General features: G+C 42.6%; 2 protein-coding genes and 1 long non-coding RNA gene across 4 annotated transcripts in view; 1 reads left to right on the top strand and 2 right to left on the bottom strand.

Moving 5' to 3' along the window:
- Positions 1 to 337: 337 nt before the first annotated feature.
- On the top strand, positions 338 to 14,685 carry LOC126983663 (transcription termination factor, mitochondrial-like). 2 transcript variants are annotated; one of them, XM_050836598.1, is made up of 11 exons: positions 338 to 471; positions 1,416 to 1,567; positions 3,802 to 4,031; positions 4,398 to 4,536; positions 5,536 to 5,635; positions 6,299 to 6,491; positions 6,987 to 7,171; positions 8,110 to 8,206; positions 8,584 to 8,737; positions 9,721 to 9,927; positions 10,200 to 14,685. In XM_050836598.1, the coding sequence occupies exons 3-11, from the start codon at positions 3,935 to 3,937 to the stop codon at positions 10,384 to 10,386; spliced, it is 1,359 nt and encodes a 452-aa protein (XP_050692555.1). In that variant the 5' UTR covers positions 338 to 471; positions 1,416 to 1,567; positions 3,802 to 3,934; the 3' UTR covers positions 10,387 to 14,685. The 2 variants fall into 2 exon arrangements, with proteins under 2 accessions (XP_050692555.1, XP_050692554.1); XM_050836597.1 differs by having other exon boundaries at positions 5,533 to 5,635.
- On the bottom strand, positions 2,902 to 5,500 carry LOC126983666 (uncharacterized). The gene is made up of 3 exons (XR_007736110.1): positions 4,829 to 5,500; positions 4,418 to 4,520; positions 2,902 to 3,642 (listed from the first exon to the last, which is right to left on the bottom strand). It is a non-coding gene; the product is annotated as an uncharacterized LOC126983666 (long non-coding RNA).
- Positions 11,703 to 16,871, bottom strand: part of LOC126983664 (dehydrogenase/reductase SDR family member 12-like) — a 30,564-nt gene continuing 25,395 nt past the window's right edge. Inside the window, exon 10 of the mRNA XM_050836599.1 lies at positions 11,703 to 16,067. Coding sequence (XP_050692556.1) covers positions 15,490 to 16,067 — 578 coding nt within the window. The 3' untranslated portion in view covers positions 11,703 to 15,489. The remainder of the gene's footprint in view (positions 16,068 to 16,871) is intronic.

The raw sequence follows: 16,871 nt of genomic DNA, 5'->3' as shown, positions 1-16,871 counted from the left end.
AAAGTCAATCAAGTGTGTTATCTTATCATTTACAAGTATGATATCACGTTGAATTGCTAAGAATTTCCGTGTTTGAGTGTACTTGAGGGTTTGTACGGTGAGCGAGACTGTAAGTTCCGTATTGTAAATCACTTGCCAGATAGTCGTTCTCAGAGCATCGTATTTACCGGTTCCTGAGGCATAGCTATTGCCAAAAAACACCAATTTTAACGATAACTCTATATGAAGGCAGTTACTGGAGTCGAGGAGGCAGTTTTTGGGTCGGAAATTGGGAAACACAGGAGGCTGAGTACGACAATCTGGCATCGTTGGATTATTGTAAACAAACCTCAGTGGCCAGTGCACGTGTGACCGTCGAAGGGGGAGGGTGTGCGCGTGAGGTGGCACCCTAGGGAAGCAGTGTGTGTGCCAGCAGGCCAGGGCGAGGGAGCAGGCCGAGGCGTGGCTCTGAGCTGTTCCTGCCTCCTGAAGGTTAGTGCGTGGTATTTACTCTGGTCGCCTGGTGTACTCTAGTGATTACTTTGGTTTATTCCGCTTGATGTCATGTCATCGGCAGGCGGTCAAAGGTTGGAGTCTGTAAGTCGTCGTGCTCACCGCCTTGCTGTGGCTGTGATGGAGCTGAACAGTGGCCCGTGAGAGGCGTGTCTATGCCTTAAGGTGCCATGGCTGCCCCGCCGCCCACGGGTGATAATGGCACCCCAGTACCTAGTGTGATTATTGTGGCTCTGGTCAGTGGGCTAGTCATTATAGAAGGTGATTGGTTACTGAACTAAGAAACTACCTAAAGTAATTAATGACATGAGAGAGAACATTTGAGGGAACTGATCTCCCTTGAATTGCCAGGAATTCAAAAATAAGTTTTTTGTTCTTTTTCATGCAATAGCATTACATAATCATGCATTAATTCTAATGGCTGTGTTTAACTGAAAGAACATGTGTGTTATGCACCTGATGGGTGGCCTGCACATTATAATCATGATCAAGATTATTAAATATGTAGTGCGGCGACTATGTCTGCTGAACGAGCCTCCCATAACCCACTTAGTCAGTGGGGTACCTCCTTGGCCGACTCGGTAAGGAGTGGCTCTCCCATCGCGCTGGTCACGGGTTCAATCCCAGGCAGCCGGCGAATACCCTGATCTTGATTAATTTCTCGTGTGTTTGTATACACACAGAGGACGTGTTGGAAAATAGAGGAAATAGAAAAATAAGCTCCCAGGGCATGACAAATACACCTTTTCAGTCTTAAGAAGTCAGTAGTATCACAAACAGGGAACAATTTGTAGTTGAGTGAAAAAATACTTAAATATAAAGAATGAAAGTAAAACTTTTTTAAGTCATTCATTGTAAAATCCTGGAGCATGTAGCATATTTTATCCTTTAAAGATTACTAATAATCTTACCACCGTCTGCAGCTTGCCTGAGGTTCGTGCAAACCAAGTGACTCCACCTCAGGAGCAGCGCTGGAGTGGAGGCAGCAGCATGAGGGGCCAGGACCAGCAGGAGGGTCAGGGATAATCAGCAGCACCACCACCTTGCTGCTGCGTCTCCAGCCGTTAAGAAAAAGGCAAGTTTGAGTGTCAGGAGCAAGTGTCTAGCTTGTGTCTGTTGCCCGTCACATCAACTCTGTGTTGTGGAGTCTTGTGCAGAGTCCATCCCTTCAGTGGGTCAGGCTGCTGCAGGCTCATCCAGACCTTGACTCATTATATATGTCCTGTTCCTGTCTTTTTACATACATCCATTATCTTTTGACCATATTGAGGCATCTAGAAGTGGACATTCATGCCAAAAGTGTGTTCAGAGATGAGTACGGTTAATGTTTCTCAGCTTTGTGTTGATCCCTCAGTACACCCTCTAGATCAGTGGCTCCCAACCTTTTTCACCTGTGGACCAAGGCAACAAAATAAGTTTAGCAGGCCACTCATGACCATCCCAAGGGCCAAATTTGTCATGTTGGCCGTGAGTTTGACACCCCTGGCACCGTTAGCTAATGTAGAGCATTTAAGCATTCAGTTTTTAGGATTGTGTACAGTAATATGAATTTTATTCTGAGCCACACATCTAATTCCAGTATAAATTTTTAAAAAATAATTAAAATCTGTATGGACTCCTCGTTGGGAACCACTGCTCTAGATGGTCGATTTTCCCCTGGCTATCGTTCCATAGAGGATTTGGATGCATATGTGAATAAGATATTTCATGGTATTCTTGTAAAAGTCTAATACCTAAATATTTTCTCTCAGGTCAAGATTAATGAGATATTCTTGTACATAGATACTTCATGTTTGCAGTTAAAGTTCACTCATACCACAAATTTTTGACCTGTTGCAGAATTCTACACATTTATAAGTCAAACTCCTTAAACTTGACCTAAAAAAAAAAAAAGAAATTGTGTCCGTAATAAGAGGACCTGCCTCCTACCCAGCACTGGAACCAGACCACTGCCCTGGTGTCCTCACCACCCAAAGGTCTGTAGGGAGGGAGGCAACCCACCAAACCTGACCAGTAAGGTCACAGCCTCCACCGAGCATGATCAGGAAGGAAGACCACCACCCAAAGGTCTGTGGTCACAGCCTCCACCGAGCATGATCAGGAAGGAAGACCACCACCCAAAGGTCTGTAGGGAGGGAGGCAACCCACCAAACCTGACCAGTAAGGTCACAGCCTCCACCGAGCATGATCAGGAAGGAAGACCAGTGTGGGTTGCTTCCCTCCTTATAGTCAGACCTTGGGTGGTAAGGCAGGCAATGACACATGGTGGTTTAACTCCAATGGTGGGTGGTAAGCAGCTTAAAGTAATTGCTTAAGAAATTAGACCCATACATGGATAGTATCTTGTTCACACATATGGTCAGAAGAGAATGGGAGGGTATCCAATGTAGATATAGACAGGAACAAGGACTGGATAACCATGTAGGCAGTTGATCTTTGCAGAAGGTAGCAAGGAGGGAGGATATGGTAAACAGGATTTGCTAGTATAAATTTAATGGAGCTCTTATATTACAGATACCTCAAAGACTGTCCGGAGATACACTGACACCCACACCACTAGAAAAAATGTATTAAAAAAAAAAGTCAAAAGCAATTCATTTATGTTGGGGAGTCTCTGACCTAAACCTCTTTACAGCTCGTTTACCAGCAACCTGCCAGCGAAAGCGAGTCTGACAGAGAGTTTCTGAAGGTGCTGACAGGGAGGCTGGTAGAGTCCTGGGTGGTGGTGGTGGTGGTGAGGTCTCTTCTCTGGTGGGTGGTGGTGGTAGAAAGACTCTTGACACTGGTGGAATTCTTGGGTGGGTAGGGGAAAGTGGTACCGGTTGGAGAGTCCTGGGTGGTGGTCGTGGGGTATCTTCTCTGCTGGCTGATGGTGGTAGAAAGACTCCTTGACACTGGTGGAATTCTTGGGTGGGTATGGGAAGGTGGTACTGGTTGAAGAGTCCTGGGTGATGGTGGTAGGACTTTTGACACTGGTGGAAGTCTCGTGTGGTGGTTGTAGTGGAGTCTGATATGGTTGTACTTTTCCCTTTCTTGATACTGATGGAAGGGTGGTGGTGGTGGTGGAGGTACTCATCTCCTCTGCAGGGGTAGGATGGCAGGACTTCTTTACTTATCCCATTGGTGTTCTCTGCAGTGGTTGGAGCCAGTCTGTGGGAGAGTAAAAGAGCTCTCATTAGTAACTAGGAAATGGTGAATACATGAGTGGACAGGGAGGTAGGTGGAGCCTTGAAAGGGAAAAGGTGAGGAAAAAATGGAGACATGTGTGATTATTCATATGAACATTATATTATTTTCTTTCTCTTTTAGGTGTAGGAGATTCAGGGAAGGTCCATGATACTGACAAGCAAGAGAACTGATACAAAGGTCAAGTCAAAAGCTGCACAAACAAAAGGAAGACAAGAGGAAAGTCCTGAAGCTGAATATCAACGTTTTCCCGACCATGACCAGAATCAACGTCCTAAGCCCATCTCTGTCCCTCGTGGCCAAGCTGTGTCACCCTCCTTGGCTCTCCCCGGCCCCAAAGACTGCTGGAAAGGGTGAGTATTGACGTAACATGTAGCGTAATGATAGTGAGGTAAAGAAGGTTTTGAGGCATAATTGGTGTGTGTGAATGTAGTAAATATGATAGTGAAGTTATTGAGGGTTGGGAGCAAGACAAAGAGGGTGTGATGGTATAATATGAAGTGCTTTGGATAGTGAAGTGATTGAGGGTTGCAAGCAAGATAGAAAGGTGTAGATAGTGTAATATGAAGTGATATTATATGGTGAGGTAAAATTACATCATGGTTTTGTTTTTAATAGTTATATGAACCAATAATCAACTCTTGCCAGCTCCACAAATATATACAGTGGTTATGGGGATTTTAGCGACGGTTTCTCTAATAATATCACTACTCCTACAGTGCCATGGAGTCGTGCTCACCTGTGCAGAGTGCCGGGTCGAGGACAGGTGTGGGCAGGCAGGTGTGTGGGGCTGGCAGGTGCACGCTTCCACTCCACCGCATCCTTGGCAGCCTCCTCCACACCTGATCCAGAAAACAGGTGTGTGAGACAGGTGTGCAGGTTATGATGGGTGTCAGCTAACGTGTTCACTAAATTTGCTTCCTTTCTCACCCATTGATTGGATTTTTAAGATGGTAAAAAATCATATATATATTAGTCCAACCTAACTTTTAATTTAACTATTTTTGATTTGGTATTCATATTAACATTTAAACACTTATTTCAGATGTGTTCCCTGTTCAATATATGACTCTTATTGGTTATATAATTTTCTATACATATGATATCGATTATGGGTCGTATTTTAAAACATTTCGTCGCCCAAGTTCACCTATTTGACAAGGCTTTCGTGGGAGTTTTGGGCATTTCCAGGAGTAGTTTGACCCTTCTTCTGTACCATGAACCTGAAGGAACGCAAATTTGACAAGGCTTTCGTAGGAGTTTCGGGCATTTCCAGGAGCAGCTTCATGACCCTGGTGGTAGTTTGACCCTTCTTCTGTACCATGGAACCCGATTGACCCCCTCTTTGACCTTTAGAAATAGTTGACGTGAGAAGAGAAAGTGTCTTAAAATACCAACCTATGACTTAACTTTTATACATCGTCACCTTGGTAAACAAACCACCTAAGTCATTATTTTCTACTCTTCAGAAAATCATAAAAGAAGTGTCATTATCACATTTGTCTTAAGATTTAGGCGGGAATGAAAAGGCCAATTCTAGAACACTCAAACCCTGAATGACCAAGGCAACTATACAAAAATGGGTGTCATGTTGAAAAATTGATGTAGACAAAAACCTGGAAATCTCTGAAAAATGACTTAGGTGATTATTTTACGAAGGTGACGATATGTGATACTTATTATGGCTTTGATATTCCGTGTTTCAATCAAGAACAACAAATATAACCTTAGGAAAAAGTAATTGTTTTGGGCACGAGCTGGCTGGTAGTGAGGGTAGCAAACTGATATAAATAATGGCAATGCTTAGATGTGCTTGACCTCTCCTCACCTCACCCTCTTATGGATACCCGGCAGCAGAGGTGAGCAGGGGAGGGTGGCATCCCGGTTTCACAAGGATCTCGTCCCCGGGCAAAGGGCAGGGAAGCAGATAAAACGACCTCAAACACAGCAGGAGGAAGTGAGTTGTCTACATTGTTTACATCCATCATAAGTTATTCCTGCAAAAATACATTGGTACTCAACAGCCTACTTCAATTACTTTCCTATAACTTAACCTGGTAGCTGCGGGGATCATGTTTCTTACAGGCCCCTCTAAGCGAGAATGATGAGAAAAAATCGTCACCCACACAAGCCATTTCATAATATATATCAACGTATTTGTGATCAGTTTATGCATCATCTATTTTTGGGGGTTTATATCATGGCACAAATTTGGCCCGTCGCTGCTACCGGGTTAACAGCGTACTTTACTCTCTTTTCTAGAATAACTGAATCATCTAAAACTAAATAAAGTCCTTGTAACTATTCATGAAGTTAACTAATGTGGCTGCTGGGATAAGGGAGGTTGATAGATATGTAAGAAATAGAAAAGATAATATTAACTAACAAATTAAATTAGGAAATATTGGTAGAAGCAAATGAACATCCTGCCTACCTGTCTACCTTGTTTCCTACCTTCCTGCCTCTTCTCACTTCCTTCCTACCCTTCTTGTTTCCTCCTTTCCTTTCTACCCTCCTTGTATCCTCCTTCCCTCCATTTTTCCTTCCTCCCTCCCAACCCTCCCTTCTATCCTCCTTCCTCTCTCTCTCTGTCCTTCCTTCCTTCCTCCTTCCCCTCCAGGTTGACAGAGTGATGGCAGCCATGCAGGGTCTCTTCAGCATGAAGGGCCAGGATGCAATGGAGGTCCTAATATCCTGCCTGCCCTCTCCGGTGTCCTCCACAGATGTCCTATACAACCTGCAGAACCTGAAGGAGTGTGGGATAAAGGGGTCACAGATACAAAGGATTCCGTGGATCATCACCCAACCCGCAGGTCTGGTTTTTGGATTCTAGCGTCACCCTTGTAAACAAACCGATTAAGTCATATTTACACCCGACTTTCAAGCTAATATATCATCATCATTTCGTTTATTGTCTGTTTTCACTCTTCCTGAGCGGTTGGACACTTTATGGCTCTCCTCCGTTCTACTCTGCCTTCTGCCTGATGCTCATCCAATCCCATCAATGCCAAGTCTTCCTGTATACACCTTCTCCATGTTTTCCTAGGTCTGCCAACTGGTCTCCTTCCTCCAGTCTCTCCAAAACTCCCAGCATTGTATCCTCCCCTGCTCTCTTCACATGTCCAAACCATCGGAGTCTTTCCCTTCTGAGCTCCGTTTGCAATTCCTCTACTTCACATCTGTTAGCTACATCTGCACTGGTCACCCTATCTTGCTAATATGCCTGTCAAGCTAATATATACAGTAACTAATAGAGAATAACTTAATAAATACCAATACGACAAAAAATACGGTGAATCTCTCTACAGGCAAGCTCTCGGAGAAGCTCGTCAAGATCATGGGCCCGTACCTGTTCCGGAAGCACCACGAGGGACTGGGGTTCTGCTACCTGTCCCTTGAGCTCATTTCCAACTACCAGAGGCGCTTCAGGAATGAGTCGGCGAGATTCAGTGGCCACCCCAACCGCATCTACTACCTGGCGGAGAAGATACAGGTGAGAAGGGCTGAATAATTAGTGCTTTGTGATTTTTTTTTGCATCATTTAGTTTCCTCATTTCCTGTTAAAATTAAGGCATACTGAAGGCTTTGAATAATTTGTGTGCTTTGTGATTTTCTGTTTTCTTTGCATCATTTAGCTTCCTCATTTCCTGTTAAAATTAAGGTACACTGAAGGCTTTGAATAATTAGTGTGCTTTGTGATTTATTTTTTTTTTTTCACCATTTAGCTTCCTCCTCTCCTGTTAAAATTAAGGTATGCTGAAGGCTTGTAAGGATGAAATGTGGAAATGTAATAAAAATCTCTTCCTGTGATAAGAAAAATCTATACAAAAATAAGATGTTAAGTTAAAGGGGTACAGGATTAACTTATTGCTGTGAGTGTTGTATAGGCAAGAGTAAACTGTGAATATGGAAGTGTAATGAAATATATATAACAGTAAAATTCATAGGAGTTAACAGGTGCAAAGGATAAAATGAATGGCGAATGGAAACATGTATAAAAGTAATGTTGAGTTGATGTGTGTGTGTTCTGTATGTGTGTAAGAGTAAACTAGAAATAAGGAAGTGGGATAGCCGAGAGAGATGTAAAGTACATTAACATTGTATTGGAGTATGGACAAAATGAACCCTACCCTTTCCTTTTTTTTTTAACCTTTCTACTCATTTTTTTTATATATACAAGTTATGATGTACAAAAAGAAGCTTACAATACTAACCTTCATATACGTCTGTTTGTTACCTGTATTTAATTTCTTGTTTTCTTGCTGTTGTTCACTGATGCTGTTTGTCAATATTACATTTACTAGGCTTTCTGTATCCAAGGAAACGAGAGAGAGAGGATAAAAATAATGTGTATAGGAGTAGGGACACAATAAAACCTGCACAGAGACGGATCAGGAATATTTTTGACGAGGGTCCGTGTGTGTCTTTCAGGTACCGGTGGAGTTGTTCACAGAGAGGATCGGCAAGCCTCACAAAACACTGACCATGAACATCGAGAGGCTGGACAGCTTCATCGACATGTTGCACCGTGAGTAGCCGAGGAGTCTTTCTTTTTCTTTATCTTCCTTCTTTAACCCGCCTGCTGTGATTGGTACGGATTTGGCCTTCACTGGTAGCCTGGTAACATGTACTCCCAGGGCTTTCTCTGCCTCTGTGGTGGATAGTGGAGTGTTTCCCATGTGGTATTGATGTGCAGGACTTTACATTCTTCTTCACTGAATTGTAGCAGCCACTTTTTGTTCCATTCCTGTAGCTTGGTGATGTCTTCTTGTAGGAAATCCGTAGTCAAGGGGTTAACATCCTTATTTTCTATTCAATCAACCCTTCGGTGTTCAATCAATATTTTTTTTGCTGATTGTACATGGACGCCCTTGTGTTTAAACCCTCATCCTTTGCCCCCTCCAGGGTATGGCATAACCCCCGAGGACATCATTGCGGACCTGTGGGTGTTTGGGTACTGCTCCACGCGGGCTGAGGACAGGCTGCGCAGGGCGGCTGAGCTGGGCTGCACCGACTTGAGGCCGTGGATGTGCCGATGCTCAGACAAGATATTTGACAGGTGGGTCATTGTGGGTTTATTATGAGGTGCCTGATCTTGCTTTATGCCTTCAGGGCCCCCAGTTTTTTTTCTATCACCAAATTTACATATTTTTGGGCTTCTCTTTACTTGTGTTCTGAAATTTAGCTTCTCTCCGTTTTGAAATTTATGCCTGTACTGTGAGGCACCTGATCTTGCTTTATGCCTTCAGGGCCCACAGTTTTTTTTCTGTCACCAAATTTACATATTTTTGGGCTTCTCTTTACTTGTGTTCTGATATTTAGCTTCTCTCCGTTTTGAAATTTATGCCTTTACTGTGAGGTGCCTGGTCTTGCTTTATGCCTTTAGGGCCCTCATTGTTTTTTCTATTGCCAAATTCACATATTTTTGGACTTCCCTTTTATTGTGTTATGAAATTAAGCTTCTTTTCTCTGTTTTGAAATGTCTCCTTCAGGTGCCTGGTCTTGCTTTTTGCCTTCAGGGCGCTCAGTGTTTTTTCTATCACCAATTTCACATATTTTTGGGCTTCTCTTTTCTTGTGTTTTGAAATTTAGCTTCTCTCCGTTTTGAAATGTATTTTTTCTCTCTCTGTGTTCAAGTTCTGTGCTCATTTCCAGAGAAGTAGGAAGCCACCAGGGGAATATAGGTCTGGCTTCAGGTTAGGTTAGCTTTTTTTCCTGTTAGCAAGCTAGCATTAATCCCTTGACTGCAGATTTGATACAAGAGTGGAACAAAAAGTGGCTGCTACAATTCAGTGAAGAAAAATGTAAAGTCATGCACCTTGGGAGGGATATCCAGCATACTAAAACCACATGGAAAACACTCCACTAGCCACCACAGAGGCAGAGAAAGACCTGGAAGTATATGCTACCAGGCTACCAATGAAGGCTAAATCCGTGCCAATCGCAGCGGACGGGTTAATGTCTTATTCCTCTTGAAATGTAACTTCTTCTTTATTGTCTCCTTGTTTTGAAATGCAATTTCTCTCTTTCCTCTGTGTCCAGGTTCTGTGCACGCTACCAGAGTGGGCGCGACCTGCTGGGGGAACACGAGTCCGTCTTTGACTTCCTCTCGGAGCGCCTGAACTGTGATCGCAGCGAGGTGGAGCGAGCCTTCCAGAGCAACATCATCATGCAGCGCGTCCACATCAGCAAGTTCAACAGGATCCTGGACCTTCTCTTCTCCGAGGGAATACCCGCCACGGAGATCAGGTGAGGGTCGGAGACTTTTGTGGAGACTTGGAAATAGGGAGAGGGGGACTTGATGGATAGAGTACGTATAGGTTTAGAGACTTGAGGAGCGCCAGTTAGTTCTTCCTCTCTCATTATCACCTTCAATGTACCTGACAGTTCTCACCACCACCCCTTCATCACTACCACTGACTAAGTTTCACCTCCAATACCCAACAGATCTCAACACCACCACCAACTACATATCCCCACTACCACCACTTAATTCCCCATCACCTCCTCCTCCCCGACAGAATGTGCATGCGGATCTTCCAGTACTCGGAGCTCCGGACGGCCGCCAGGATACAGGAGCTGAAGAACGTCGGATTCTTCCCCTTCCCGCTGAGCATCCTCTGCCGCACCCCTGCCCAGTTCAGGTCCATGGTGCAGGAGTTCAAGAAGCGGAAGTACATGGACGTGTTGCAGTGGAATGGGAAATGATGAGTGGCTGACGGTATGGAAGTGTGTGTGTGTGGATGAGTGTGCCAGATGAGAAGAGATGGATGAGATGAGTTGTATGTGCCAAGTAGAGATGGAGCGCAAGTGGATGAGTGTGCCAGATGAGAAGGGAGGGATGAGATGGATTGCATGAATGTGCCAAGGAGAGATGGATGAACTTAGATTGTATGAAGTTAATGAAAGACTGAATGATTGAAATTGAAAGATAATGAAAGGTAAAGATGGATAAAGACTGAATGTATAAATGTGTTGGATGAAGATTGGATAGAGAGAGAAAGATAGTTGAAGATTTTACGAGTGTGAGATACATAAAGAAAGACAGATGAAAGTTTGAAGTTACCAGATGAAGATGGGTGAAGATGATTATGTGAATGTGACGGATGAAGTAGTGAAATGTATGACGGACGGATGATTGTGTATTCATCCAGTGAGAGAATGTGTGTGTTCCCTAAAGGCTGTGATAGTTATGGGCTAATCAGTGCATCCAAGTTACTTTTTACCTATTCAAATTAATGTAAATATTATGTATACTAAACTGGACAAATGTAAATAAACGTCTTCAGTATATTTAAAGTATTTCACGTAATTCTTTTTCTAAACCAAATAGCCGATGTGTCAATGCCTGTAGTGTCTTTGCTTACCTTAATAGTGGATTGGACGTGCAGTATATGAAGGCTGATGCATTCATGGGCGTGTCACTAAAATCTAACCTACACAAATTCCATCCAGTGTATAAGAAAATCACCACTTGGCTACAATGTTTGGAAATTGGGCCGTATTACAAGTTGAACCCGAGAAGTTTCAGGTCCCTACAAAGGTTGGTTTAGGGGCTGCATTACAAGTCCAATCCAAGAATTTTTGGGTCCCTACAAAGGTCGGTTTAGGGTCTGCATTACAAGTCCAATCCAAGAAGTTTCGGGTCCCTACAGAGATTGAGATGAATAACTCTGTAGGGACCCGAATAACTTGGATTCGACTTGTAATACAGGCCCTTATTATAACCAAACAAAACTACAACATCCCAAATATGAACTAAATAAATTACAACCATGATATTAACTGCATTCCGTCTACATGAGAAAAATGAAAGTAGCTGCGGTATATTGGAAAAAAAGTATAACCCCATAAACTACTATATTCCACGTATGAAATTAGTTTACTATGATATAAATAACATTCCATCTATATGAAGAAAAAAAAAGTTGCTACTACAGTGTATGGGAAAAAAAGTTACGACCACTACAATAGAATGAAAACCAACTTAAGAATTACAGTGAAAGGTAAAAAAATATCCATGCTGTTGTTTTCATATCATTCATTCTTTCACAACCTCAGGAAATGCTCGTATATACACACAAGAAATGCTACAAATAAATTCCCGCAGGCATTTGGGGAAACATATTACATACTCCATTCACATAAATTTTGCATATATGTCCCACCAATGCTTGCCCAATAAGCCACCAATAAGATTCACCCTTCCCCAGCATCCACCAATCACAAGCCAGGATTTGGGAGGAGGCGTGGCTAGCTCGTGGACTGGCCAATGATTACGCTCTTAACAGGGAAGGGGGTGGAGCTTATATGCCTTGTTAATGTGAATGTTGTATAAAATTATGCATTGCTACGGCTACCACATCTTTACATCTGTTTATACACCAGTTCTTCACCCACTCATGACTACAATACATTAATAAGGAAGGAATACAGGGAAAGTGTCAGCCCAGGAGTTTTATACATATCATAAGACCCCGTCCACACGGGCCAACTTTGCTCGGCAAACTTTGCCTCTTTGCGGGCTAAGCCTATCGTACGCATTTATGCTGCTGTCCAAACAACGTTGGTTGGGCAGTCAGAGCTTTACAGTGACTGAGACAGGATCAAGTGGTATACGACAACATGGATCACAGGACACGCACAAAGAAAACTGCTCCGTATTCTGTTAAAGCAGCGTGCAGAAAGGTAAAAACAACAAGGCAAAAGATGTAATCTGGCAGCACCTTCATGCCACACCAACCACCTGACCTTGATGTGCAACATGCAAAGCCTCGATACTTTGTTAAACATTAGGGAAAACATATACGAAGCTTTGCTTGTGTTTCTCCATTTATGACATCACACCGAGCAAAGTGTTCCCCTGTGGACGAGGCTTAAGTGATCTAGATACTCTTTGATATTCCCTTCACTCTAAATGCTTCACTTGCTAAGAAGGTTGACTACTCTAATGGAAGGATTTCAGGTTAGTTAATCAAAACAAAAGTTACAAATGAAACTCAAATATGGAATTGGTTATCAGTCTTGAGGAGGAGGATATGTTCACCTCATGTGTTCTATTCAGCACCAATATCAAGAAAATAAAACTATTCTACTTTGGAAAACCGAGTCAAGGTATAACAATGACCCTGGCATATTAGTGCAGTGTTCTAAAAGTTTTATAACATCTGGAACACTACTCGGCCTACCTACGTTTTCTTAGCAACACTGCCATCCTAGTCATCGAGGATCCACGGGAATGGCATGAAAATAGTGGACGTGCCTGAGGAGGAAACATAACAACTTACTGGAGTTCGCGCAAAGCAAGGCTCGTATACAAACACCCAAGTATTCATAAGACATCTTGTGTCCTCATGTATAAACCAGTTTGTCATTAAGCATCAAGTGTTCTGGCACACACTGAAGAAATGCCTCGAAACCAAACACACACACACACACCTATAAGCATGTGTGTGTGGCTACAAGACTCCCCTACAAACTTAGAACTAAACACAGGAATGAAAATGCTTAAAATGTGCTACTCTATAAATATACCACTCCACATACACACTACATTCTTTACTGTATACTCGTACCCTGATATTATTTTCCACAGCCATGGCGGACTTAGTAATTAGTGTGTGTGTGTACCAAAAAGGCAGGTGGGTATTACCTAATAATGCTTCTTTAACCCGGTAGCAGCGGGGATCATGATTCTTAATGGTCCCTCTAAACGAGAAAAATGAGAAAAAATCATCACTCACACAAACCATTTCATTTTGCATTTGCATTTGTGATCACTTTATGCATCATCTATTTTGGGGGGTTTATATCATGGCACAAATTTGGCCTGTCGCTGCTACCGGATTAACTTGAGCTAGAATGCACAGCGGTAGGGAAGTGAGCGAGGGAGAGGCTGACTTCCTCCTGGGCTGACGTATGGCAACTCTAAGGCCTATTGTGCGGCTGCTTGTCCTACACTATCAATGACTTAAAATCTATGGTATGTTCTTTCCCTCTCCACCAGTCACTATCACGAGTCTGACTTCCCTTGAATCTCAGACTTCCTTCATTAAAATTACATAACATAGGTCCTTCTATACTTATTTATACTTCAGTCATTATAAATTACAGGTTTCATCAATCCCTTTGCTAAATAATGACAACTTTAACCAGCCAGCAAGTTATTTTAGCAAGTTCTTATAATATTTCAAAGGCCTTTTCACTACTGAGTCTCAAAACTTAGGTAAAGGAATGCAAGTTTTATCAATTGGCGAGCTCGTAATTTTTCAAAAAGCGTATTTACTACAGACTTTCAAACCAAGGTAACTGAATGACTACTCACCTAACTAGCAAGGCCTTATAAACTTTCAAAAGCCTATGTACTGATGAACTTCAAACTCGGGTAAAGGAATGGCAACAGTGCATAACAGATTGACCTTTTTCGACCACTCCTCTTCACTCTTTTACATAGGAGCAGTGATTAGTGGCCTTTTTTCATAGCCTTTTATTTATTTTTGCCTTGACCTGACCTCTCTTTCAACCACTCCTCTTCACTCTTTTACATAGGAGCTGTGATTAGCATTTTTTTTCTCATGGTTCTTTTTTTTTTTTTGCCCTCGAGCTGCTGCTTTTAAAAACTACGCACTCTTGTTTGGATATGGGAAGCGTTTTACTGCAGTTCAAACTAAGGATGAAAAATATATGCAGGGGCCGACTACACGAGGAAGGCACAAAGAAATCACATATACATTTGGCTCTGTGCTTGGGTACTCACACTACGCTATGTACTTCGGATAGTTTCCAAATCAAGCTTCCAGAAAAGGGAACGAGAACTAGAATTATAAAGAATTTAGGCTCCACACACATGACTGCAGCTATGAATTTGTCTAAGTGCTTAAGGCTGGGCTGTTCCTGGGCCAAAGTTCCCTACACCCATACTAGATAGATACACATAAATAGATTGACTAATACATGGAAGAACAACAAGAACAAGAGGAGCAAAAACAATAACAAGGAGAAGAACAAGAATGAAAAAAAGAAAAGCAAGTAAATGAAGAATAAATAAAATGCGAAATAAAAATAACTAAGACAAAAAACTAACCAAATAGCAAAACTGGCTATTAGTAAGGACACTCCAAGACCCTGAAGAGCTATCCTTAAGTGGTTCAAGGTGAAAAGAAGATTGATCGATTGATTATTTGAGTGTTCATCTTGGCCCCGCAACTGCTGGGTCATACGCCGCCGAATTTAATACAAAACTATTATATTTTAAAACAATAAAACCAGAAAAAAACACCTATACACTACAAAAGAAGAGATAGGAACTTAGAAGTGAACAGAATCAAGTACCTACCAAAACAGCCTTCCCAATGATACAGAAAAGAAACTATCATGGTTCAAGGTACAAAGGAAGAGATTGGAACCTTGAGAGTAGAGAACAGAATCAGGGACCTACCAAAACAGCCTTCCCAATGATAGACAGAAAAGAAACTATCATGGTTCAAGGTACAAAGGAAGAGACAGGAACCTTGAGAGTAGAGAACAGAATCAGGGACCTATCAAAACAGCCTTCCCAAGACATGACAGCATGGAAACTACCACGATATCCTTCTGAAGAGCAAAGAAAGGGCCATGATATCCTTCTAAACAGCATATGAAAGGAAGAGGAAAAGAGTAGGGGAAATACACAAGACCTGATACTACATTCAAACACACAAATCAGGATCTCAAGACAGCCTTCAATGGTGCAAGATACAAAGATAATAAGAATTGGCACTACGATTGTCTTTCTAGATAAGCTAAAAGACCTACCGGAAGAGGCGTTCAAGATTACGGTTCTGGTTGCGCGGGATCTGACGAGGGGGCAGGAGAGGCCTCGTCACCCTTCTCCTTGTCCTTCTGTGATTCTTCCGTTCTTTCCTCCTCCTTCCCTTGTGCAGACGACCCTGAGTCTTCCGCTGGTGTGTCTGTCTTCTGTTCCTCTGGTGGGTTTGTCTTCTCCTCCGCTTTTTCTGTCTTCGTTTCTGGGATTTCTGCTTTCAGTTCTGGGATTTCTTTTTCTTCCGATACGTCTGTCTTCTTTTCTTCTGTCGTTTCTGTCTTCTCCTGCAGTGTGGCCGGAGGAGCGTGGATTTCCGCAACCTCCTGGACTTCAGACTTCGAGGGTGTGACTTTACTGGCAGGGGCTGGAGGTGGAGGGAGGACCGGGATCGCTGCGGGCTGTGGTTCGGGCTTTGGAGGGTTTTCCGTAAGGCTTGTCTCCATCTCACTCTCTGATACCTTCGCTTCTTCATCTTCGGCCAAGTCTTTATTGCCTCCTTCAGTGCTTGCCTGGGGTGTTGCTGGTGCTTCTGTCTGGGGTGGAGGTGCTGGGGCCTGCCTAGCATTTGGGGTGGTTCCTGATGTGTCTGTTAGAGTAAGATTCATAATTAGTGTGTTAGAGGAAGATTCATGATTAGTGTGTTAGAGGAAGATTCATAATTAGTGTGTTAGAGGAAGATTCATAATTAGTGTGTTAGAGGAAGATTCATAATTAGTGTGTTAGAGGAAGATTCATAATTAGTGTGTTAGAGGAAGATTCATAATTAGTGTGTTAGAGGAAGATTCATAATTAGTGTGTTAAGAGGAAGATTCATAATTAGTGTGTTAGAGGAAGATTCATGATTAGTGTGTTAGAGGAAGATTCATAATTAGTGTGTTAAGAGGAAGATTCATAATTAGTGTGTTAGAGGAAGATTCATAATTAGTGTGTTAGAGGAAGATTCATAATTAATGTGTTAGAGGAAGATTCATAATTAATGTGTTAGAGGAAGATTCATAATTAGTGTGTTAGAGGAAGATTCATGATTAGTGCATTTCAATAATCATATCTTTTACAGCCTTGACGAGGGGAAGAATGGGAAGTAAAATTAATGTTAGGGGTGTATGCTATAGCTGTGAATGGGCTTGGTGATCATGTCAAGTTGTATTAGTCCTTGAACTTGTGGCGAGTGAAAAAGCATTGCCCAAGGATACAGGGTTCACCTTCCTCATATAGCAACTTACTGACTGCCCTAAATGTGAGGATGAACAGCTGGAGGAGGACCTGATATTGGAGGGGAAGGGAGGGGGGCTTGGTATTGGAAAGGAAGGGAAGGGGCTTGATATTGGAGGGAAGGGAGGGGCTTGATATTGGAAAGGAAGGAAGGGGGCTTGATATTGGAAAGGAAGGG

This window comes from Eriocheir sinensis, chromosome 54 (assembly GCF_024679095.1).
Source record: "Eriocheir sinensis breed Jianghai 21 chromosome 54, ASM2467909v1, whole genome shotgun sequence".
NCBI classification, from domain to species: domain Eukaryota; kingdom Metazoa; phylum Arthropoda; class Malacostraca; order Decapoda; family Varunidae; genus Eriocheir; species Eriocheir sinensis.
The sequence above is the reverse complement of the archived record's forward strand: the minus strand, read 5'-3'. Positions and strand labels throughout refer to the sequence as shown.

Excerpts from the sequence above, each read along its gene's own strand:
- LOC126983663 (XM_050836597.1), top strand. The coding sequence starts at position 3,935 with ATGACCAGAATCAACGTCCTAAGCCCATCTCTGTCCCTCGTGGCCAAG. Across the intron at positions 4,032-4,397 it reads CCCAAAGACTGCTGGAAAGG|TGCCATGGAGTCGTGCTCAC; the intron begins GTGAGTATTGAC and ends CTACTCCTACAG. Across the intron at positions 9,928-10,199 it reads ATACCCGCCACGGAGATCAG|AATGTGCATGCGGATCTTCC; the intron begins GTGAGGGTCGGA and ends CCTCCCCGACAG.